This window comes from Haliotis rufescens, unplaced genomic scaffold, assembly GCF_023055435.1.
Source record: "Haliotis rufescens isolate VD_foot unplaced genomic scaffold, xgHalRufe1.0.p SCAF_18, whole genome shotgun sequence".
Taxonomy (NCBI): Eukaryota; Metazoa; Mollusca; class Gastropoda; order Lepetellida; family Haliotidae; genus Haliotis; species Haliotis rufescens.
In genome coordinates, this window is record NW_025963868.1 from 25783413 (window position 1) to 25810789 (window position 27377).

Here is a 27377-nt window from a genome sequence, read left to right on the forward strand (position 1 = left end):
AGAGGTAGCGTTATGTACACCGTCCCCGGTCTCCACCAGCACATAGGTAGCGTTATGTACACCATCACCTGGCCCCCACCCACACACACAGAGGTAGCGTTATGTACACCGTCACACGTACTCACACATTCACGCGGACAGAGGTAACCCTACACCTTCACACTCTATTTGTGATGGATTAGTTACATATGAGTTCCATGGAGTTAATAACAGCAGAACAGAATTAAGATGGTTATGTACAATCATTGTTCTTGTTTACCCCAGGCGCCGCCGGTAATAGATAACAACCGGCCACCAGCCGAATGGCCTGAGTACGGGAGAGTCGACTTCATTAACTACATGACCCGGTATAGGCCAGGCCTGGACCTGGTCCTGAAGGGGCTTCACTGTACAATACAAGGAGGCGAGAAGGTGGGCTGGAGAGTGAAACGGTGGATAGTTTTGTTTTGTTAATTTTGATGTTTAACGCAACACTTATGTCGACGGTTTGTGCATAATCCAGCCTGGGCAAGACAATCCACTGCTTGATCGATCCACACAATAAGGATAGGTTAACGTGCAACCAATATAAGTCTGACCACCGATCCATTTAGTCGCCTGTTACAGTATTCTTACTTATAAACCCAACGGTAATTAAGTGTTCATATCGTCTTTGATTATAAAGGTATTAAAGTAGACACCAGCGTGGACGCTCTGTAGTGAGTGAGTGTGCGAGGTTTTACGCCGCTTTTAGCAATATTCCAGCAATATCACGGTGGGGACACCACAAATGGGCTTCACACATTGTACCTATGCCGAGAATCGAGCCCGGGTCTTCGGCGTGACGAGCGAACGCTTTAACCACTAGGCTACCCGACCGCCCCGGACGCTCTGTAAAGCCGCGTTAGTCAACAATAATAACTTCACACGTTGATTGTTTAATCATTAACAACAACGATACGAAAAATAGGAGATTTGTTTCAGAGCAAAATTGTTTGTTTGTTTGTTTGTTTCACGCCGCACTCAACAATATTCAAGCTGTATGACGGCGGTGTTGTAATTAATCGAGTCTGGACCAGACAGTCCAGTGATTGTCATCATGAGCATCGATCTTCGCATTTGGGATACGATGACATGCATCCACCAAGTCAGCGAGCCTGACCACGCCATCCTGTTTGTCGCCTCTTACGACAAGCATAGTCGCCTTTTACGTCAAACATGGGTTGCTGAAGACCTATTCTGACCCGGATCACTGAATAGTGACAGTGAAGGCCATTTGTTTTTCAGGTTGGTATTGTGGGTAGAACTGGCGCCGGAAAGTCGACCTTCACCTTGGCTTTGTTTAGGATCCTCGAGGCCGCCGCAGGCTCCATTGTGATTGATGGGATCAACATTGCTGACATCGGGTTGCATGACGTCAGATCACGACTGACGATTCTACCCCAGGTAATATATGATTAACTGTCAATAACTATAACGATGTTTATTGAGATACAGATAAATAGAGACCGCCTCCGTGGTCTTGTGGTAGAGCGTCCGCCCGGAGAGCGGAAGGTCCGGGGTTCGATCCCCGGCCGCGTCATACCAAAAGACGTTAAAAGATGGTACTTGTTGTACTAAAACAAGGACTGGTCGGCTCGGAGTCAGTATACTGTGTCTGAGTGGGGTATTCATGTTAAACTGCGGCATGGTATCTCAGTGGGCTAGCACTATAAATCGGCATCAGTCCGGACTAGTACAAGCAGCCACACACACAAACACAGGTGCATCCACGTCGCTATATAAGTGCAATAATCTTGGACGCGACGTTAAACCCAATTTCACCTCACCTCACAGATAAATAGTTGCGGATGTTCCTACACTGAGTGATGCCGGTCAGATACCGACATCCTATCCCACGTAAGGGTATTAACTACATATCACGATGCTGATGTTGATGAATAAGTTCTGTATGAATGATGTCAGGTCAAGACTGACAATACAACAGATGGGAGGATTCACTGTAAAGGTAGATATATTCTGGCGGATCCCGCTTGTCTGAATGACGTGCCATCACGACTGATAATCCTACCACAGCTGAGAAGAATAACTATTGATAGTTAAACTGATGAGAAAACGAAAGTATACACCATTGTTTGAAGCTGTCTTGAAACGGGTACCATAGATGTGTTTTGGGTGTTAAGTTTGCACTGTTTCGGTGGCTGTTTTCAGACCAGTAACGGTTTGTACTTCTTTGGTCAAATCCAATTTTTAAGTGTTTTCTTTCTTTTATAATTAGCCGGCCGTGTATTAGGCATATACATCCCAACAAACGAGTAATTAAAAAAAGTGTTCATGTTCTTTGTTTTACGTGTGGCTTGAATTTGGTTTTCCTATTTGAATAGTGATATATCATGTTAAAAGCAATGCAGTCTTTCATGTTTACCACTTTGAAATATTCAAATTTCTTTTCCGTAATTTGTTTTCCTTCCCAGGATCCTGTGCTGTTTTCTGGCACCATGAGGATGAATCTGGACCCATTCAACGAGTTCAGTGACGACGACATATGGCGGGCTCTAGACAGGGCTCACCTCAAGAAGTTCGTGGTGGACGTCCCCGGACAGATGCTGTACGAGTGTGGAGAAGGAGGAGAGAATCTCAGGTGTGTAGACAGTGTCCCTTTAATAAAACACACGACATGATGTATGAGTGTGTAGACAGTGTCCCTTTAATATACACACGATGTGTTGTACAAATGTGCAGACAGTTTCCCTTTAATATACACACGATGTGATGTATGAGTGTGTAGACACTCTCCCTTTAACAAACATACGATGTGAATGTACGAATGTGCAGACAGTGTCCCTTTAATATTACACACGACATGATGTACGAGTATGTAGACAGTGTCCCTTTAATATACACACGACATGATGTACGAGTATGTAGACAGTGTCCCTTTAATATTACACACGACATGATGTACGAGTATGTAGACAGTGCCCCTTTAATATTACACACGACATGATGTACGAGTGTGTATACAGTGTCCCTTTGATAAAACACAAGATGTGATGTATGAGTGTGTAGACACTCTCCCTTTAACAAACACACGACGTGATGTACGAATGTGTAGACAGTCCTCTTCAATAAAAAACACGATGTGATGTATGAGTGTGTAGACAGTCCCCTTTCATAAAAACCACGATGTGATGTACGAATGTGTAGACAGTGTCCCTTTAATAAAACACACGATGTGTTGTACGAATGTGTAGACAGTGTCGCTTTAATAAAACACACGATGTGTTGTACGAATGTGTAGACAGTGTCCCTTTAATAAAACACACGATGTGTTGTACGAATGTGTAGACAGTGTCCCTTTAACAAAACACACGATGTGTTGTACGAATGTGTAGGCAGTGTCCCTTTAACAAAACACACGATGTGTTGTACGAATGTGTGGACAGTGTCCCTTTAACAAAACACACGATGTGTTGTACGAATGTGTAGGCAGTGTCCCTTTAATAAAACACACGATGTGTTGTACGAATGTGTAGACAGTGTCCCTTTAACAAAACACACGATGTGTTGTACGAATGTGTAGGCAGTGTCCCTTTAACAAAACACACGATGTGTTGTACGAATGTGTAGGCAGTATCCCTTTAACAAAACACACGATGTGTTGTACGAATGTGTAGGCAGTGTCCCTTTAATAAAACACACGATGTGTTGTACGAATGTGTAGACAGTGTCCCTTTAATAAAACACACGATGTGTTGTACGAATGTGTAGGCAGTGTCCCTTTAACAAAACACACGATGTGTTGTACGAATGTGTAGACAGTGTCCCTTTAACAAAACACACGATGTGTTGTACGAATGTGTAGACAGTGTCCCTTTAACAAAACACACGATGTGTTGTACGAATGTGTGGACAGTACCCCTTTAACAAAACACACGATGTGTTGTACGAATGTGTAGGCAGTGTCCCTTTAATAAAACACACGATGTGTTGTACGAATGTGTAGACAGTGTCCCTTTAACAAAACACACGATGTGTTGTACGAATGTGTGGACAGTACCCCTTTAACAAAACACACGATGTGTTGTACGAATGTGTAGGCAGTGTCCCTTTAATAAAACACACGATGTGTTGTACGAATGTGTAGACAGTGCCCCTTTAACAAAACACACGATGTGTTGTACGAATGTGTAGGCAGTGTCCCTTTAACAAAACACACGATGTGTTGTACGAATGTGTAGGCAGTGTCCCTTTAATAAAACACACGATGTGTTGTACGAATGTGTAGACAGTGTCCCTTTAACAAAACACACGATGTGATGTACGAATGTGAAGACAGTGTCGCTTTAATATACACACGATGTGATGTGTGAATATGTGGACAGTGTCAATTTTTACGTAAACACGATTAAATGATGCACGAGTGTGTAGACAGTGTCCCTTTAATATACACACGATCACTTGATGTACGAGTGGGTAGATAGTGTTTCTTGAAACGTACACACAATCAACTAATGTAAAAGTGTGTAGATATTTTTATTGACAATGTGTTGGCATTAGTCGTTTTGTATACGCTGGTGGACAAGTGACTGGTTAAGGACAAGTGGCTCATTATGGACAACTCAAAACCCATCTATACAAAAACGAATATACACAAGATCGGCGGAACCACTTGTGTCTTAACGCTTGCGAAGTCTGACCATTCTGATACTGCCTTTTATAGATTCAGTCATAAAGGAGAACGGATACCTGATGATTGGTATATTCCGGATGTTCACGGGCTGTATCTAAATGGAAAGACGAGTGCATACCTACTGTAGAGTTGGTTTGTTGTTTTACGCCGCACTCAGCAATATTCCAGCTATATGACGACGGTCTGTAAATAACCGAGTCTGGACCAGACAATCCAGTGATTGATATCATGAGCATCAATCCACGCATTTGGGATCGATGACATGCATCAACCAAGTCAGCGAGCCTGACCACCCGATTCCGTTAGTCGCCTTTTACGACAAGCATGGGTTGTTGAAGACCTATTCTACCCCGTAATCTGTAGAGTGTATGGTTTTAGGTCTACAGTAAAACCATACACTACTGTAGAGTGTTTGTCTTTAGGTAAACTCGGAGGGCTGATGTGAGGAGTTTTAACAATGAAGGGACTCGAACGATACTGATTCGACATCGCTCGTTTCTTTTTACCTTTAAAATTTTAAAATATTTGAAAAGTAAGCTAAAGGTACATAAGATAACTGAATAAAACTTATGTTCTTTCAGCGTTGGACAAAGACAGCTGGTGTGTCTTGCACGTGCACTATTGCGTCACACAAAGGTCCTCGTGCTTGATGAGGCAACGGCAGCTGTTGACATGGAAACAGACTCCTTGATTCAGAAAACAATCAGGGAAGCGTTCGACGATTGTACCATCATCACAATTGCTCACAGGCTAAACACGGTCATGGATTATGACAAGTAAGTTTGAATTAATGATATTTTTCGCCATTTTTCGTTTTTGTTTAACGCCGCATTCACAAATATCCCAGCTATATGACGGCGATCTGTAAAAAAATCGAATGTGGATCAGAATATCCCGTGATTGACATCATGCGCACCGGTCTACACAATTGGGATACGATGACATGCATCGACCAATTCAGCGAGTCTGGCCACCCGATCCCATTAGGGACAAACCATTTGATATTCTGGGGCTGGGGGCTGGGGGCTGGTGGGGGAAGGACTGAATCCAAAAAATCAAACTGTCCCCGACAATTCTTGAAAAAATTAGTAATGTTTAAAACTGTTGAAAGAAATTGGTTTATACCAAGGTTACTGAACACCAATCTTCCTTTGTTTCCCATGCTAGCAGACACATTCGAACATCAACGGGAATGAATTGTTTCTTGTGACTTCTTGCAGCTAAAATTAGTATTTTAAATTATTTTCCTTCAAGTTAACGTGTCACGACACGTGTATCACATTGTCTCAATAACTGACCTCACGATCTGTGTCCCGTGTCATGGCGGACAGTCGTGGTTCCCTATGTTTAGGGAATCATTACACCCCTAATCAATTCGACAATTAGAAAGAAAAAACCATGCTTGAACAAGGGTGAACTTTTCATACACATTCCTGTTGAGCGGTTACAGATCAAACATTAATCATGAACTGAACAAAATATTCTTACAGGATCCTGGTGATGGCTTTGGGGCAGATACAGGAGACTGGCTCACCCGAGGAGCTTCTGAAGGATGAGAAGTCTGCATTCCATGGAATGGCTAAAGATGCCGGTTTAATCTGATGGCGGGTGCTCATTAAACTGTATAAAGAGGCCCCTCGCAAGTGTATGCCTGTAAACTTTTAAAACTGCCGGACAAAAGAAAGAATTCTGGGATCCCACGCTTGATGGGAAGAGACGCTTGAAGAGACAACCAAGAAGTGGTTACTCGATGGTGATGTATTTGATGCGGGTATCATGGGTGATAGTAGATCTATCACATCAATGGATATCACCAGGTGATGTGCATATGCCGTCTCAGGGACCACTGGTCGGGAGCGCAGTTTCACAGTTTCACAGTTTCCAGTTATTGTCACGAGCAGAGTGAAATGTGCATGTGTTTTCTTTCTTTTTCACGGCAGTTTATATACATGAAAATTTGCGCTCAAATATTATAGTATACCCATGTAATGGATCGTGCTGGTTTATATAAGTATGTCCGCGCAGGCGCCATCAATAAGTGTGCTTGTGTCCTTTTGGAGTCTGACGGTTAGAAGAACATTACTGGATCTTTCAGCTGGTGGATGCAGCTGATGTAACCGTGCTTGTTGAGTGATACAGAGTGTTATCATGGCACTGTGACATATCTTGCACATCACATACAGTCACGCTTTATTACAGCAATATCCGACAACAAAGCTCACGCACCGTTGTCATTACATCCTTATCACTTCGTAAGAGGCGAATAACGGGATCAGGTCGTCAGGCTCGTTGACTTGGTTGGGTGCATGTCGTATCACAAATGCGTGGATCGATGCTCATGATGTCAATCCGGGGAGTGTCTGGTCCAGACTCGATTTTTTATAGACCGCCGTCGTGTAAGCTAAACTATTGCTGAGTGCGGCGTTAAACAACAAACAGGAAACAAATGATGTGGGAAAAAAGTCCTAAGTGATGCGGGTCTTAGACGTGAGTGAGTGAGTTAGTTTGGTTTTACGCCGCTTTTAGCAATATTCCAGCTGCTAACATCGGGAGTCGAACCCGGGTCTTCGGCGTGACGAGCGAACGCTTTAACCACTGGGCTATCCGACCGCCCCCTTAGACGTTGACCTCCCATGAGTACGGGTATGTTTATGACACAATCAGGATGATCCATGACTTGCGGATCCTGGTCACCTCTACGACTGGTCTAAGTCTCCTATAATAGAAGAAACATAACGTCAGTCCATTCGCCTTCTTGCAGTATGATCTTATCAATATCCCGTGTGGATTCCGGTTAGAATAGATCCCAGCACCCTATGCTAGTTATTAGAGGCGACCAAATGAATCCAGTAGTCAGGTTCGGTGACTTAATTGATAGGGTGTCATCGCAACGCGATGGCTGTTATCTGTTCACAGTGTCAATGACTTGACTGTATCATCCAGACTCTTTTTTTTTTACATTCACCTTTATCCAACTAGAAAAATGGTTTTAACCAATATGTGAGTGAGCGAGTTGGGTTTAACGCCGCTTTTAACAGTATTCCAGTTATATCGCGGCGTGTCAGCTTAATGTGGGAGGAAAGCCCGAAGTGATGCAGGTCTCAGACGTTTACCACTTCGGTGAAACCCACGAGCACGGGTATGGTGCTGACAAACCTAGAAACATAATCGGGGCGAACCGAGATTCGAACCCACAATCATAGGTTTCTGGCGTGCCCAAGGGACGCAACTCTGCACAGCGAATCGCAGCGCCTTAGACGACTGGGCCACCCGTGCCCCCTTTAACCAATATGTCATGAGAGTAGTCATATAATCACACTTTAGAGCCCCCGGAACACAATCAAGTATTTTCCATTTTTTTTATAGAAATTTGCGTGACGTCAAATAAGACGATATTCGCGTTGGGTTGAAATAACAGTGGGTTCTTTCATCACAGGTATTTCGTGTTTTTCCAGGTATTTCCAATAAAAAAATAAAGGTAGGAAAAAACCATGTCGACATTATTTCATGATCAGCAGTTGCTGCATGTGTACCATGTTGTGTATTGAACATGTAAGTGTGATATGATGTATCAATAAAAAAAGTAAATATTCATTCCTTATGAAATGTTTTGTGTTTATTTTTTATACCCCAATGCGTCTAATCAACAAGCGCGGGATCCGTGAAGATCAGGGTTTGAATATATAGGTCTTCCGCAACCCATGCTTATCGTAAGAGCCGACTATGCAAAATGGACAAGTAAACAAAAACAATGTTGTTCATTTTCTACAGTGCTAATGTTGAATGTATAAGAGCAAAATTTGCAGTCATTCGTCCCATCTACCTTTTTCGATATTTGAATTACGGTTTCCGTAAGAGCTCTCTTCAAATGAAGACTTTTTCTGTAAACCAGATTTTTTTTCCGGTTGTTACATAGATTTAAGTTTTTGGTATATTTCTAGTTTAATGTTTTATTGTAAATCTGAGTTCCACTTCTGAAGATGAACTTCTTCAAAACGTTGAGTGAGGTTTTGTAGAAATATATATGCACATCCTACAGATTGAGTAATCAGGGCATATCCAAATCCTATAAGAATAAAAACTGCCTTACATTGCCTATCCATGTCCTTCTGCCACATTATCAAGTTTGATGAGCATACTGTAACATATTCGCGGGTATCTATCTTCTGTCATATGTATTAGTTTTAAGCAACATGACAAACACCTCTTCAAATAACTTCTTTCAGTGGCATTTAGAAGTTGGTGTGATGAAGTAAGACGAGTTCTATGGATGAACAACTTCTTTATTACAATTAGTGCGACGCTTCGGTGTAGATCCTAACACCTTTATCAAGCAAGATAAATAGTGAATTGCTAGAGGTTATTTTCCAAGCTAACCTCGTACAACTTCATTGTTATTTTTTAACTTACAACTTCTAGTAACTGTTTTTTAATTCCATCTCCTAATTCTTTTTTCTGCAGAAAAAAACGGGAGAATTTCGTTCCTGCAGAAATAACTGTCATAATTTATTGATCTTATCACTAACAACCTCGAAATTTATCCCGGCTGTAACTCAACACAAATGTATCCCTACGCAACAGTAACCAGGCGACCTTTTCACGACACATCGGATTGTGAAAAATAGTTACCATTCAAATTTAGTATATTTGTGCATCACTTGCCCTCCGACAAGAGCAACACGCAAATTGTAAGAGACGTTTAATTCATGAACTTTAACAAATGCATGTTAATAATAGTGTAAGTCAAGTGCGAGAATGTCTGTTGAAAAGGGTCACACGTGTTGACGAGACCTTAAAGCGCCTCAGTTAGCCATTTCAAGTGTTCGAACATGAACAAGTTGCTGCCAGACATGATGGATGGATAGATGGATTTGAGTGGGTGGGTGGTTGGTTGGATATGGAATATTTATCAAGTTGCAGTTATTTATTCGAAATCAGAATCCAGAATTATTGATTTTCTCATTTCGTATCAGCACCTGGATTATAGACTGAAAGAAAGACCGAAAGAAAAGTTATACCGGCGACAAATGAAAGGCGAGTTATTTACAGAAAAAACTGTAATTACAATGGCATTGCAGAACATTTCACATCCTTAATGGGTAAAACAAAAGATAGATACAGCCAACTTACTGACAGTTTCATGCAACTGGTGTCAGTATTGGCAAAGTGACTAGCCAAAGAAAATCAACTTAAAATATTCTGCAGCAGTAACTTTACTTTTCTGTAGCTCAAAACAAAATAGTGAATCATTTGTATAAAAACAATTAATTACAAAACATTAATTAACATTAACATAAAATAATACACCGCCTTGTTGGCAGAGTAACGAAAACCTGAGGTGAAAAAATCTATTAATAAAAATTCAATATTGCCATATAATAAACAGGGTTCAGTAAAACTATTCCCATTTTTAAAGCATAAATGTTGAATATGAATTATGAATTAGCGTACAAGTAAGTGATAAAAGCATTAAATCTTTGGGCGATCTGATCAGATTCTTTCATTCTTTAATATTTTAATATAAAAAAATATTCACATATCGCTATTAATATGCCAGGATATATTTATTTGTTCCAACATTTACAATGATATTAATGTTGGAAAAATTAACACAATCTCAAATAATATCAGACGAAGGTGAAACAGCTCTGTTAATATTTAGTCACAGCCAGATATGATTTCATGACCATTTCGCATCCAATTTAATTCATCCAATATTGTCTCCGACCCGTGAAGATTCCGGGGTAGAATAGGTCTTCAGCAACCCATGCTTGCCGTAAAAGGCGACTAACGGGATCGGGTGGTCAGGCTCGCTGACTTGGTTGATGCATGTCATCGATCCCAATTGTGTGGATCGATGCTAAGTACTGGCCCAACGTATGGCGTCGTGACTCTGATACCATGCGAACAATTTGAGCGCTGATTCTGTTATGGTGAGTGAGTGAGTATGGTTTCACGCCGCTTTTAGCAATATTCCAGAAATATCACGGCGTCTGTTGTTGAGTTCCTTGAGTGGGATCAGTTGCTGGGAGAAAACAATTGCGTAAATTTGACGTCACAATATAGCGGTCTTGACCTGGTATTGTTACACTTGGGCGTCCATTTCTCGGACGATCAGTTGTTACTCCAGTTGCAACGTAACGCTCCCTCAGATGTTGCACTGACCTCACGGTCGCACCAATTTGTACTTCAACATCTGATTCCGATGGCTCTGTCACGGACATTATTGAGGATTCCTGGCATTTGTTTTAAAGGTAATCGTGGAAAAAAAGAATGTGTTTACGGCGTTTTCTCATGTTACCTAACAATTGCCGTCACCCTAACATTCACGCATACGACACGTTACTCGTGCGATGCATGTTATTAGGATTGTGGTTGTAACGTTCGATAATGCCCAATAAAATGTTCGGGTTTGATACACGATCACGCTTGACGTATCTATTAACTTAGTTATTGCAGACAAAAATATAGAAATAAAGTTCAGTTAAGTTCTTCTACAAATCGGACTTTTTTAGTTCAATATAATATGTGCACGGAATGCTAAGAGCCTCGTTCCGATCAAGAATTGTTCAGTTTGATTAAAACTTATTTTATTTTTGACAGTTGTCACTAGCAAAATTGAAGGTGACCTTTTCAACTTTATACTCATATTGGTATTTCTAAATGAAAAGTTTGTTTTCCCTGGTACTGTTTAAAATGAAAAAGAAATAATTAGGTGAGCACTTATCGCTAAATATTCGAGGAAAACATCACTCCGATGATCGAGTTTGTGCGCAAATGATAGCCGACCTCCGTGAGAACCTGTCAATTTTTAGACATAAAGTACGCGAAGCTGGATCCTCGATACTGTTTGTCGCATTCAGATCATCCAGAGATGAACATCCGGCGAGAGGAGTGAGTGAGTGAGTATGGTTTTACGCCGCTTTTAGCAATATTCCAGCAATATCACGACGGGGGTCACCAGAAATGGGCTTCACACATTGTACCCATGTCGGGAATCGAACCCGGGTCTTCGGCATGACGAGCGAACGCTTTAACCACTAGGCTACCCGACCGCCCCCCGGCGAGAGGAACATGGCCACGGTCGGACATGTGAAGCTACAGGAATAAAACTCATCTTGAACTATCACTTCCCTGTCCTGTCGACGTCGTGATTGGGATATGGTCACGTCAACACGGACCACCTTCCCTACCCATCCCCCATCGTAATATTTGGGCAGTAAATGAGTTGAGAAATCTAATTTTCAGTTTGCTTCGCCAATGATCATATTTCGCCAACTCCTAAGTACAACAGTAGTGTGAGTGAGTGAGTTTGGTTTTACGCCGCTTTTAGCAATATTCCAGCAATATCACGGCGGGGGACACCAGAAATGGGCTTCACACATTGTACCCATGTCGGGAATGGAACCCAGGTCTTCGGCGTGACGAGCGAACGCTTTAACCACTAGGCTACTCGACCGCCCCTAAGTATAACAGTAAAACTTGTCCGTATAACAGATGTGTCGATCTATCACTTAGCGTAAACAGCCTTCTTCACGGTTGTCCAACAATGCGATCTCAACTAAATATATAGGCAGCGAAGTGACAGTAACAGTTACAGTGAGTGAGTATGGTTTTACGCCACTTTTAGCAATATTCCAGCAATATCACGACGGGGGTCACCAGAAATGGGCTTCACACATTGTACCCATGTCGCGAATCGAACCCGGGTCTTCGGCGTGACGAGCGAACGCTTTAACCACTAGGCTACCCGACCACCCTGACAGTAACAAAGGCCAAACCTACTGCTGTACATGTTAAAAAGTTCAGGGGTCATCCCACCGACTGTTATCTTCCATGTTTTATCACACTGACCAATGCATTAAACATCAGGTAGATAAGCCTTTTGATGACCTCGGTTTTAAAATATCTTTATCCTTGAACTTCATTTCTCCAATAACAGGGCTTGATCTTCAATCGCCAGCAGTGGTTTATTCGCAGTGGTTTATTTTTTTTCACCCAATCTGATTGGCTGGCTGAGAATGGAGAGTTGTGTCATCGCGTTTTGATTGGCTGGCTAAAATAATTGACGGCACTATTTTCGGATCGGGGATACCCGAGGTCGTCTGGTACAGGAAATCCCCAGCTTTCAAAACATTACCGTAGTGACGATGTTTCCATTGCCGAAAGTTGGTGACCGAGAGAAAATTTGTCGGGGAAGAAGGGGTGTGATAGGTGGAGATATATCAGAGAATTCGGCTTCCCAATGTACCAGATTCATTTGCAGAATGAGAAGACGGTAACCGAAGCGAGATACCGCATCGATATTACGGGACCAGGTGAGCAACTCCGGTACATTCTTCACTGGACGTTTTCAAGACTAATAACAAAACTAATGAAACAGTTAATTAATTCATGTAAAATACTGATGAAATAGTGAAACAAACCATATTGTTTGGTATTTAAAAAAAATAAATAACTATCAACCACATAAGAAATGTCACGTTATAACGAAGTGTTGATCTAGAGCCGATCGATCAAAAACATATTTCAAAGTTATATTAAATAATCGAGATTTAAATTTCATATTTTAAGAAAATAAACACTCAGATAATTTGGATCTAAAGCAATACTCAATCTTGATGCAGGAAACGATCAATCTTTGCCGGACAGACCGTACATCTCACGACCAAGATGTTTTGCAACCACAGCAGTTGTTTCCCCTTTCAACAGGTCGAGTTTATCCAGGTCAATATAACTAATGTATTTTGGCCTATAATTATTTGGTGTTTTTTAAACATGAAGACTTCAATTATTTCAACATACTATCTCAGGACAATTCAGAAACTTATTATGAAAAAAACAACGTTTAAACTTGAATGCATTAAGTCATACCTAAATCTATATAAACTCAAGAAAGTAATATATGTATTTATATTTTCTCTTAACTATTTTGATTTCTTATAGGGAGCAGACAAAATGATGAAGATAAAGATGGTGGGCACCAATAAACCTTATAAGGTATTTTTTTCAAAAACAATAAAAAAAAATTCAACAGTGATGTTCATTTATTCATCTTAAAATATATTTTGTATTTTAGATGGGATGAAATAATCTCAAAATTAGTTTCATATTATTAGTTTTAGGTAGAAACTCAATATCACTGTTAATTATTTTCAGACATGTAGAATTATGTTTGTCTCAAGTATATTCTTTAAACCAAAGATTTATTATTTACCATGTTTACTGAAAAAAACGCTTCTTTAATAATGCAATTGTTATATTATCATAGCAGATAAAGAGCCCCAATATGCATAGCTAGCTTAATTTTAATGATAATTATTTAGCATTATTTGGGATGATAAACTGACAACATATGACAAAATAAGAAAAGTTTTTTTATTTATTATTCTCCCATTACAAGGTTTACAGTGGTTTATTTTTTTCACATAATCTAATTGGCTGCCTGGGAGTGGAAAGCTGTGTCGCTATTTTAATCAGAGACCTTAAATTATTCTAATGTGTAAACTTTCAGAACATGGTAAGTAAAGAAAAACTCAAATTTATGGGCATGAAGAAATGACCAACAAGAGGTCATCTTATAACATTTTACCATAAACCTCATTTCTTTACATTAGCAATGTCTAATTTTAATTTTAATACTTTTTACACACAAAAAATCACATATGAACTGGGCACTTAAATACATATTTATTATTATGTCTTGTTTTCATGAAGATAAAAAGAAGAAAATGTTAATTTTAAATTACCTATTATCAGTAAGTCTTAACTTCTAATCTGATAAAATAACAAAAGAATAAAGCTGGGAGGTAACTGTTGCAGTAAAAGAACAATGTAAAATTACAAGAGTATTATATAGCAAATATTTGTAGAACTACTGAAATGATAATTTATTGTTTACATATATCCTATGTAATTATGTTTCACACACAATAAATTATTCTGCTTGTCAAATTCACCTTGTTTCTTGTCATTCGCAAATAGGGGAAATCGGATGACTCATTCAGTAACATTTTTGGTGTCATTATGTTAAATATTATGTTCAAAAGAAAAATTGTCCACTGAATAAGTTATTTTTATTTATAATAAAAACACATGTGCTCACCATGTTCTGGAACAAAATATAAAAAAAAAGATGACATGAAATAATCATCATTTTACATATTAATATATTTACTGTAAAATTAGTTTTAAAGAGGAAAATTCGTCCAAAAATATCACAATCTTTTGGTGGATTTGAGAAGATTTAATCAGCTTATCAGTTGCCTGAGTTGGTATTTATAGAATCTTGCCTGATCAATCCTGCTGACAGTTCCTTGGGCCCTTGTTTTTCGTTAACAATATTTCACAATATTTAAGACAATATTTAATCTCCTCTTAATTGGGTTTATAACATTTGTTTCTAGCGAACAAATAAACGAATAACGTATTTACGTACTCTCAAAAGGTGGGCCTATTTCGTGTTGCGCATTGAGAATAATAGTCACGGCGAGACGAATGCAAATAAAGTTATGGGCCGAGTAATCTAAAACCATTAACAAATATCAAATCACATTACTAATTCTCAAAACGTTACTCCCATCAGCTTTTAATAGTTAACAAAAAACATAACATGAATGCTAAAAAGTGGCTTGCCTGTCACGGAAAACTCGTGTGAGTTGACTTCGCTAGATCCTTTTTACCTGTTTATGGTGCAGTTGTCTTAATGAGCATATTCGAAAACAAGGCTGGGGGGATTCCCGAGTGGTTACTAAACACGGGAAATCTTCAATTACGAGCTCGACTTTTTATGGCGTATTGTTATGGGAGAAAAAGGATTAACCACTGTGTTCGGTTGTTACCGAAAAATCTACCCACAAATTTGCCGAGTTCTAATTGTGGCAGATTAATCACGAATGTGTAGATTTTTTGGTAACAATCGAACACAGTGGTTAATCCTCTATATATCTGACCAGCGTTAGTCATTCATTTTTCCGCAGGTCAGCCACGTTGACAAATCAGGGTCATAGATCAAAGTTCTAATTTATGTTTGCTGATCATGAAACAATAGCTTACATATTAGCTTGGGTTTCTAGGTTTTTCCTGTTTGAGCCCTGTCTCTGATTTCAAAGATTTGCATGCATTCGGAACACACGAGGGGCGAGGAAATTAGATTTGTACTTTTTATGTGAAAGCTTACAGTCTACACTTGTTTTTATTTAATCCCGATCCCCGGCCGCGTCATACCAAAATACGTTAAAAGATGTCACTTGTTCTGACCCTGCCTGGCGCTCGGCATGGTTTGATTCTGTGTCAATGTGGCCCAACGTCTTGGACGTTGTGTATAATAACAACCACTGGTTGGATTCTGTGTCACTGTGACCCTCGTTCTGGGACGTTGTGTATAATATCAACCACTGGTTTGATTCTGTGTCACTGTGACCCACGTTCTTGGACGTTGTGTATAATATCAACCACTGGTTTGATTCTGTGTCACCGTGACCCACGTTTTGGGACGTTGTGTATAATATCAACCACTGGTTTGATTCTGTGTCACTATGACCCACGTTCTGGGACGTTGCGTATAATATCAACCACTGGTTTGATTCTGTGTCACTATGACCCAACGTTTTGGGACGTTGCGTATATTATTAACCACTGTTGTGACCCAACGTTCTAGGGCGTTGCGTATAATATCAATCATTGGTTTGATTCTGTGTCACTGTGACCCAACGTTTTGGGACGTTGCGTATAATATTAACCACTGTTGTGACCCAACGTTCTGGGACGTTGTGTATAATATCAACCACTGGTTTGATTCTGTGTCACTGTGACCCAACCTTTTGGGACGTTGCGTATAATATCAACCACTGGTTTGATTCTGTGTCACTATGACCCAACGTTTTGGGACGTTGCGTATAATATCAATCACTGGTTTGATTCTGTGTCACTGTGACCCACGTTCTAGGACGTTGTGTATAATATCAATCATTGGTTTGATTCTGTGTCACTGTGACCCAACGTTTTGGGACGTTGCGTATAATATCAACCACTGGTTTGATTCTGTGTCACTGTGACCCAACGATTTGGGACGTTGCGTATAATATCAATCACTGGTTTGTCTGGTCATGCGTGGTACATTTCAGGCCGCCGTGATACTTCTGGAATATTGCTGACTGTCGCATGCAATAACTGCAAACACGCGAACGTCCTTTCCGAAAGTTTATAACCAAGATTTCAAAATAGAAATAATCAAGAAAATAAAGTGGGTCCTAAGTCAAAGGGGCTAGATAAACGATGGAAAATCTGTATAAGATGCAAATCTCGCAATAGCGCGCCCAAACCATGAAAACGCGGAATGTGCTCTCTTTTTGCATTGCCCAGTTGCATGCGTTGTAAAATAAGGACAGGAAATTGAGTGGGATGGGATCGGTAGGCGGGCAAATGAAACTTGGGGGAAAAGCCAATGCCATTGTCCATGCTAACACCAAAATTCGTTCGAATCTTATTTTAATATAGACGCCTCTTATTTTATATTCTGACTTTTAATTGACCTTTCTACTTAGGACCATGCTCTAAAAATATCTCCTATTATATTCTTAATTACACACCCATGGTTCAGAAACCCATCTTTGATAACTGATATCAAACGTATGAGTGTTTAACATATGTTCTTGTGTCTTCTCTAGTTTGCATAACCATCATGTGTCAGCTTAATGTGGCAGGAAAGCCCGAAGTGATGCAGGTCTCGGACGTTTACCACTTCGGTGAAACCCACGAGCACGGGACTTGTGCTGACAAACCTAGAAACATAATCGGTGCGAACTGGGATTCGAACCCACAATCATAGGTTTCTTGCGTGCCCAAGGGACGCAACGCTGCACAGCGAATCACGGCGCCTTAGACCACTCGCCCGCCCGTGCCCCCATATTTTCCTTTAAATAATAAGAGTGACATATACATGCAGAACATATTATTATATCAATGTATTGAATGAGGCACGCGCATCGTTCTTACATTCATTAAACTGTGTTGGAAGCAGGCAGAAAAGTTGGTGTTTTCCTACAGTTACTCCTTCACAAGTTGCCTTTGTCTCGCAGTTATATGGGCACAGCAAGCCTTCTAAAGTCTTCGATGAGGAATGTTCACACATTAATATATCATTAGTATTAACCGATAAGCATAAAAGATATGTTGAGATGATCGTTCTAAAGTTTCAAGATAAACCTATATCTATATAAACCATTTTAATGGTTCAAATCATTTTAGATAAACTCTGTGGTGGACATGATTATTTTGAAGCCATGTCTGAGTAAAACGGTAAGCGACTCGAGGCTGAAGAACTTGTCCAGGTCTGCTTTAAAGTCTTCCTGATCAAGTGTAATTGATAAACTAATTATTGTACCTTAAACGATAGGGACCATGTACCTGATACGACTGTGCATACTGTTGTCCTCCTCAATGGACACTGTTGGACTTGTGACACATTGTAAACAAGAAAAGGTCCTTATTGACAATCACGAAGTGGAAAACTTTGCAATGGTTGGTGTCAAAATGTGCAGCACCAAATGTACGACAAGGGACTATTGTTGGAGCATTGGCTACAGTGTCGTCACCCTGATGTGCCATGTGCTGAAGCTGAGACTGGAAAGTAGAGAAGACTGTGCAGGATTTGCTTTCATACCAAAACGAAACACAAGTGTAAGTAGTTTTGATGTAAATGGCCTTTAAAACAAAATAATATCAATTTCACACCAGTAGTCTCCTATACCTTCTGCTGTTCATATGCCCTTCCCTTCAGATTCAAGCTGGCCCCTGTTCATCAAAGACTTGCCGAGATAGCAGATGCATGAAGACTCGTTCTGGACGGGATGTGTGTGTCAAAGGTATTTACTGAATTGTCGGCTTCCAAATTAGTATTCAGAGCTATGCTTCTTGGGTCTAGTATATGTTGGCCGTCGGGTAGCCTAGCGATTAAGCGGTCGCTCCTCACGCGGAAGACCCGGGTACTGTCGTAAATGTTAAACAATTATTTTTTTGGCTTCATATAATAAAGACGAATCATTGGGCTAAGGTGAGGTGAAATGGGGTTTAACGTCGCTTCCAAGATTATTGCACTTATATAGCGACGTGCATACTCGTTTGTGTGTGTGTGTGTGTGTGTGTGCGTGTGTGGCTGCTTGTACTAGTCACTATTTATAGTGCTAGCCCACTGAGATACCATGCCGCAGTTTAACATGAATACCCCACTCAGGCTCAGTATACTGACTCCGAGCCGACCAGTCCTTGTTTTAGCCCCTTAATGCCGAGCGCCAGACAGGGTAATAACAAGTACCATCTTTTAACGTCTTTTAGTATGACGCGGTCGGGGATCGAACCACGGACCTACCGCTCTCCGGGCGGACCCTCTACCACTAGACCACGGAGGTGGTCTTCATTGGGCTAAGGAAATAGCATGTGTCAAAATAACGTAAATCTACTTAATCTAGCCTCCCCAAGCTGACACTCTGATCAGCCTTGAAAGGTACTTGTACAGGACACATTATCACAAACTGAGAAATTATTCGTGTGTTGCCAAGCCTGTGTAAAACTGCATACAGCGTGAGGTAATTACCTGAGACCTGACTCTGTAATTTTGACTCTGTAAGCATTTAAAAGGGGTGGATGGCAAATCTGACAGCATGAACGTGTCCTTCTCTAGATACAAATGTAGCATAAAGATCCAAACCGTTTCCATGTTGTCATCCAGGATCTAAGTTACCAGAGGCAAGGCTGGACTCCAGGGCGAATTCGAATCCTATTGGCTTAAATGTATTATTCCCTTCATAACAAACAAATGTATACAATGTATCTGTTTATTATAGGGTGGGGATAATATCGATTGCATGTTATGGTCAAGGTTCTAACTCCTTTGGGAATGCCGGACAGATGTACAGAAGGGCCAGTCATGGTAGCGGATGTGCATTCCTCTAATTACACTCAGCAATTGTACATATGGTTATACGGTGGGGATCTTAACTGTTATGACCTCTTTTTGGCCCCATCCCTCAGCCTCGGGGGGTCAGACCCTCCATTTGTACAATTGTGAATTCCCATCACCCGAGAATACTTCCAACCAAATTTGGTTGATGTCTATCTCTTAGTTCCCGAGAAAAAGTCGTCTAAAGCAATATAGTTAAATTACCCCTGCTTCACCCCGCCCCTCAGCCCCTTGAGGGGCAGCCCTTCCATTTGTACAAATCTGAATTATCACCACAGGAGAATGCTTCCAACCAAATATGGTTGATATACTTCTATTAGTTCCAGAGAAGAAATCGCTTAAAGCAATAACGCCAAAATACTTCCTATTTCTCCCCGCCCCTCAGCCCCTTGAGGGGTCAGCCCCGCCATTTGTACAATTTTGAATCCTCATCGACCGGAAATGCTTCCTACCAAATATGTTTGATATCTATCTGTTAGTACCAGAGAAAAAGTCGTTTAAAGCAATATAGCGTAGCTACCCCTATTTGGGGCCGCCCCTCAGCCCCTTGGAGGGTCAATACCACCAATTGTACAATTTAGAATCCCCACCACCCAGAGATGCTTCCAGACAAATTTCGTTAATTTCCAATAAGTGGTTCAGAAGGAATCGTTAGAAAAATTGTTGACGTCTAGAAGACGGACGGACGGACGGACGGACGGACGGACGCCGGACGCCACGGTATGGCGTCCTTCGGACCCTCTGAGCTAGTTATCTCTCTTAATTCATTGGCCTATGTGTATTCCAGATTGAATATTGGAGATGATGACAAAAGGTGTGGTTCCTGTGTTCATTAAGATCATGGCCACTGTTTGCTTAGCATGTGGTATTTGCTAGATACAAGTCATCGATCTTAAAACGTTTTAATTCCTTTTGCTATTTCTTACAGGAAAGGAAACTAAGCAACACTACCAAATCCGTGTAAATACCAAACTTGTTCGTGCCTCTATGGATGGAGACATGAACAGAGTCAAGTACCACTTATCTGATGCTCGTGCAGACATCATTAGTGCAGACATCAACACTAGAGGTCTGCACAGGAAGACTCCAGTGATGTTTGCAGCAGAAAAAGCACACCGAGATATGTTCGACTTCCTTGTGGGGAGAGGAGCTGACCTGTCCCTAGTGGATGATAGTAGCAGCACAATTCTACACATTGCCTGTGAAGGAGGCAACTTGGATATTATAAATTTTATCCTTACTTATAACATCGTGGACATCAACAGCATGGACGAGCAGGAATGTACACCGGCAATGAAAGCAGCCCTCAATGGACGTAAGGATGTGTTCAACCTCCTTGTGACGAAAGGATCTGATCTGTCCTTAGTGGATGACAGCAGCAACACGATTTTACACATGGCCTGTGAGGGTGGAAACTTGGATATCGTAAATTACGTCCTTACTCATAATATTGTGGACATCAACAGCTCTGGAAACAACGGCCGCACCCCAGCAATGGACGCAGCTCTCAAAGGACATAAAGATGTGTTTGACTTAATTGTTAAGAAAGGAACTGATCTCTCCCTGTCGGATAAAGGAGGTGACAGTATTCTCCATGCGGCTTGTTGGGGAGGAAATGTGGAAATAGTAAAGTATATTCTCACACAGAATATTGTGGATATTAACATGAAAGGACAAGGCAAGTCAACACCAGTGTTGACGGCTGCATATAAGGGTCATAAAGAAGTATTTAACGTGCTTGTAAGCAAAAAAGCTGATGTGTTAGTCAGGAAGAGTGACAATAACGGCATCCTTCATCTTGCTTGTTTGGGTGGAAATATGGAGATAATAAAATACATTCTCACCAACTGCAGCATAGATGTCAACGACGTCGGAGAAGATGGATTTACACCAGCAATGATAGCAGCCTCCAAGGGACGAAAGGATATGTTTGACTTACTTCTGCAGAACGGAGCTGATCTGTCCCAAGTGGATGATATCCTTCACAAGGCCTGTGAGGGAGGCAATATGGAGTTAGTGAAGCATATCTTCGAACAGAACACTGTGGAAATCAACAGTCAATCAGATATAGGGTGGACGCCAGCAATGGAAGCAGCATATGAGGGACATCTTGAAGTGTTAAAATTACTTGTAAGTAAAGGAGCTGATCTGACCCTTGTCAATGATGAGGATAACAACATCCTCCATGTTGCTTTTGAGGGCAAACATATGGAGGTAGTGAAATATGTCCTCACATGTGATCTTGTAGACGTCAACAGTAGAGGAGACGAGGAGATGACACCAGCCATATTCGCAGCAATGGAAGGACTTGCAGAAATATTTGACTTAGTTGTGAGGAAAGGAGCTGATCTGTCATCAATCACTGACGATAAGGAAAACGTCTTACATGTGGCTTGTGAAGAGGGAAATACTGAAATCGTAAAATATGTCCTCACACAGAATGCTGTGAACATCAATGCCAGAGAGGTGGGGGGAAAGACACCAGTGTTAGTGGCAGCAGGGTACGGATATAAAGATATATTTGACTTGCTGGTGGGTGAAGGAGCCGATCTGTCACTAGTGGATGCTGAAGGTGAGAACATTCTCCACAAGGTCAGTGTCGTTGGAAATGTTGATATGGCGAAGCAGGCCCTGACACAGAAGAACATTGTACAGGATATCAACAGGAAAGGTCGGAGTGGCATGACGCCAGTGATGGCTGCAGCTATCTCTGGTCACAAAGAAGTGTTTGATTTACTTGTGAAGAAGGGTGCCGATTTGACACAAGTAGATGGAGATGGCAACTCCATCCTTCATTTGGCCTGTAGAGGCAACGTGGAGATAGTGAAGTACCTCCTTTCCCACAACATTGTTGACATCAATAGGAAAGGAACTTTAAATAGGACACCTGTGATGGTGGCAGCAAATTTAGGGAAAAAAGCCACATTTGAGTTACTTTTGAAACAAGGGGCTGATATGTTACTTGTTGATGATGATGGCGACAATATCTTTCATTCAGCCGTTAGAGGAGGAAATGTGGATATTGTGAAGCATTTTCTTGCAAATCCGATTGTAGATATCACTGCAAAAAATAAGTATGGATCAAATGCAGTTATGATGGCAAAAGCAAATGCACACCGTTCATTGTATAAATTTCTTTTGTCGCAAGGCTTTAGCGTGAAGTAAATTTATTCATACATTGAATGTGAAGTATTAAATAGTTAATTAAAAGTGTTTGTTGAAGAATATATTAATTGGTGTATATAGTTGTAACACCTGTTTCATATTAGATCTTTGCATGATGACTTCAGCTTTCCAACAATGAACTTTCATTTTATGTCGAGCAATATTCCAGAAGAACCAGCCTTTGGTGTTAATATTTTACAACTTTTGAGGTACAATCGAGCATGCTCTTTCTACGAAGATTTCACTGAGCGTCATACGACAACATTTCACATCGAACATTTCTAAATTCGACGCATCAAGGAACAAAAATAATGCCCGATGTAATGGCGTGTACCAAATGGTGCCGAATTTGTTCCAGGTGAAGAGTTGACTTGAACTTGCATGTGTTTGTGACGGGTGCCACCGGTAGGGCAGGATAGGCTTACCTTTTCGTGGACACGTGGTGTCATCACTATTTGATAGTGATTCATAAACACATGAGTTTAAGATGAAAATCGCACAATGCACTCTGCTTTCAGTGGATATTTCTTATGATTATTGAAATGATTTTTGTCGCTTATATACTGAACCTCAAAAGAAACGTCACCATGGATAGATATATGAGAAACCTCCAGACACTCTCTTCTCTCTCTCTGTGCCATCTACTGATGAGATACAGTAATGGCTCTCGTCTGAGAGGACTCTTCTCCACTGCTGGTGGCGCCAATTCTTGTGCTGTGTTGCCCACTGAAGACGGTGCTAGCGATGATGTGGTGTCAGAATAGGTCCTCGGTGTTGCCTGTGACAGTGGAGGTGTCTGCTCGTCAATTGTCGACGTACGGTATCCGCACTAATGTGTCGCAGGTGTCTCCCCATGTTATGTCGAGCAGTTTCGGCAGCAGTAACAAAGTGATCTTGAAGATGCTGTCGCACAATCTGACGGTCCTGACGTCGGGTGGTGACCCTTGGTCTTAAACTACGTGGTCAGTCATCTGTAGTGTTGGTGGTCTGGTACAGTTGTTGGAGCCTGTATATGGTCCTTACGTGGACTTAATATGCATTGGCTACTTGCGGGGCGGTTTGTCCAGCTTGCAATCGTCCAAGGGCTTGGTGTCGCTGATTTCTTGTCAATCTTCGAATGTGGTAGCAATTCAATTATGAATCAATGTTATCCGATCTGGATGGATTATTATCGGGCAAGAGATTTGCACTGAACTCACGTGCATCGGTTTACCATTGCCGTTGCCGTGATCCGTTTGGGCGATCTGTTTTATTGTCATCTGCTTTGTTTTTTTATCATCAAATTTCATTTTTCCGGACAAGGTAATGTTAAATATAAGAAACTTTATCATAAATTACCCAGATATTTCAATGACAACTCTTCATGCAATGTTACTTGGGGTGACGTTTCTTTTGCGGTTAAGTATATTTGCATTGTAAACTCCTCACCTCAAAACTCAATGGACCCTTGCAGGTGAAACCTGACATGCTTGTCCTACAAGAAGTTGCACCTGAATTTGTTTCCGAGTCCACTGCAGGCATATTGGCAAATATAGTCATAGTCGTTGTTGGTTATTTTACGCCCCACTCACCAATATTCCAGCTATACGACGGCGGTCTGTAAATAATCAAGTCTGACGCCAATCCAGTGACTGACATCATGAACATCTATCCACGCAATTGGGATCGATGACATGCATCAACCAAGTCAGCGAGCCTGACCACCCGATCCCGTTAGTCGACTTTTACGACAAGCATAGTCGCCTTTTACAGCAAGCATGGGTTCCTGGTTGCCGAAGACCTTTTCTACTCCGTATCTTCATGGGTCCAGTCATTGTCATTACATGGCCTTTTTGCACAAAATGTAACGACAGTTGGTGTTTGCTTCGTTTAGTTTGAAATTGAACACGTGTGTTTCTGTTTTTGGATGTCTTTGTTGACCTAGACAGCTGTTTACCACATATCCAGGTGAGCTACAGTGCCTCAGCGCAAAGACTCGAAAACAAACCAAAGGATTACTTTAATCATTAAAGTAAGAAAGATACACCATCGAAACAAAATTTCAATTTCAATCTTTCCGTTGAGGAAAGATTATTAAAAGTTCAAGCATAAAACTGTTATTAGTATATACGATAAGAATACACGTATTTTGAGATTACTGTACAATTCAAGATAAATGGGCATTTACAGTTAAATAGACCATTAGTAGATGGTGATCATGATTATTTGGATCATGATTACTTGTGAGTGTAATGTCACTGATTCTTGAAGAACATGGACAGGTCTTCTTTGATGTGTTCATGATTAAATCTAATTGACAAACTAATCGTGGTCACGTATATGGCAATGTGCCGTGTAAAATATTGTCATAAGTGGACACTGTTGGACTTATGAAACCATGGATTATTCAAAAGGATATAATAGAACAATCACAAAGTGATAAACTTTGCAATGGTTCACACATTCAGGACAAGTTGTCACGAGTAAAAGTAAATGTCATCTGAAGTTCACTCTGAAAACAATATTTGAAATACTTGACTTCATCAGATCATTGATAACGTGTGTGAAATGTCGGGATAGATAGGAAAGGTGTAGACATCCTAAAGGGGACCACGTGCTTCCCTTCTCGTCGGACATACCAGGAAAGGAGCACCAGTAATGTGGCAGCATATTGTGGTCACAAAGAAGTGTTTGATTCACTTGTGAAGAAGGGTGCTGATCTGACACTAGTAGATGGAGATGGCAACTCCATCCTTCATTTGGCCTGTAGAGGCAACGTGGAGATAGTGAAGTACCTCCTTCCCCACATCATTGTGGATATCAAGAGAAAAGGAACTAGAAATAGGACAAAGTTTGGGAATAAAGCCACATTAAAGTTACATATGAAGCGATGAAGTGATATGTTCCTTGTAGATAATGATGACAACAATATCTTTCATTTAGAGGTTAGAGGAGGAACTGTTGATATTGGGAAACATATCCTTGTAAATCTGATTGTAGATAAAATAAATATGAATCTTATGCAACTAATATAGAAAACCTGCGTCATTCAGCGTATGATGTTATTTTGTCCTTACGCTTTTGCTTGAAGTAACTTAATGCAAACATTGAATATGTGGTATTAAACAATGAGTGAGTGAGTTGGGTTTAATGCCGCTTTTAACAGTATTCCAGTTATATCGCGGCGTGCCAGCTTAATGTGGGAGGAAAGCCCGAAGTGATGCATGTCTCAGACGTTTACCACTTCGGTGAAACCCACGAGCACGGGAATGGTGCTGACAAACCTAGAAACATAATCGGGGCGAACCGGGATTCGAACCCACAATCATAGGTTTCTGGCGTGTCCAAGGAACGCAACTCTGCAGAGCGAATCGCGGCGCCTTAGACGACTGGGCCACCCGTGCCCCCTATTAAACAATGAACTAATAGTCTTCTCTGTTATAGAATATATTTAGTGTATACAGTATGAACGTCATTGATGCATTCAGCCTTAAACCCTTGTGGATTACTGCCATAGGCTCACACATTCTATACTCAAAGGCAATATCTATTGTTTTACACTTACAACCGTTTAATGGATCTGTGGATTTGAAAGTTTGGTTTTGGTTTGGTTGGTTGGTTTGTTGTTTTACGCCGCACTCCAGTTGCTGAGTGCGGCGTTTAAAAACCAAACCAAAAATCAAGTTTTCATAATCACTCGCGTCTTTAGTGCAAACCCCAAATCAATCATATTGGGTCGTTCATCCAAAATATGTTTGACCAAACTAGCAAGGAGGCTGATTCCGAAAGCTTTGCAAGGTATCAGACCTCTTCAGGAGAAACGTTTGTTCTGAAAATTTCCCGTTTGATAAGGCCTGAGCAAACATCAGTAATGCGTAAACATCAACACGGGTAATTTGGGTAATTTGTTCCAAGAAACTTTAGAACAGCTCAAATCAAGTACTTGCAGATGTTCTGCTCTCAACAGATATATTACTTGTCATTGTCATCCCAACAAAGTTTCAGCTTCATCACTGCAGAATTATAAAAAAAAATATTACAACTTCCATATAATTGAATTAAAGTGCTGTCAGAGTGCAAAGGTAATAAATATGGTCAAAACACTAAAAACCGCCAAATATATCTTAAGCTATACATATATAGCAAATTGCAAAATTGACTGACTAAAGGTACAATATTGGATTTTCTAAATGGCTGCTGTATCGGCCATATTGAAGATCAGATCCGAACCCATTGAACAAATCATGGTGTCCTCATTGGTGGACGCATGTATGTAAGTTGCAGCTTCACCAGTCTGGTAGATTCTTCGGGGAAGATGTCGACCTATTGACAGGTGAGCTAATTATGCAATCCAACTAACTAAGGTCAACTTATTACACACAAATTTACTTATTGGAGTTGTCTTTTAATACGGCAAGCAAAGAACTAAATAGTTCCATTTTTAGGGCATGTCGGTTTTTAGCGTTTAGCTCTTTTTTTCTCGAAATACTCTTCAAGAAACTCTGTCATGTGGTCAACTGACCTGCGTGCCCTTTGCCTTATCTTATTTACAGATGATGAGGCTGCTTCCACTGAAAATATATATTTACATTCCCAATAAAC

The 27377-nt window shown here is 40.7% G+C and overlaps 1 protein-coding gene across 1 annotated transcript in view; it reads left to right on the forward strand.

The window, feature by feature from the left end:
- Window positions 1–7779, forward strand: part of LOC124132993 (multidrug resistance-associated protein 1-like) — a 60325-nt gene extending 52546 nt beyond the window's left edge. The window contains exons 26-30 of the mRNA XM_048398478.1: window positions 265–411; window positions 1267–1425; window positions 2454–2620; window positions 5254–5448; window positions 6163–7779. Of these exons, the coding sequence (XP_048254435.1) occupies window positions 265–411; window positions 1267–1425; window positions 2454–2620; window positions 5254–5448; window positions 6163–6274 (780 nt within the window). The 3' untranslated portion in view covers window positions 6275–7779. The remainder of the gene's footprint in view (window positions 1–264; window positions 412–1266; window positions 1426–2453; window positions 2621–5253; window positions 5449–6162) is intronic.
- The last annotated feature ends 19598 nt before the right edge of the window (window positions 7780–27377 follow it).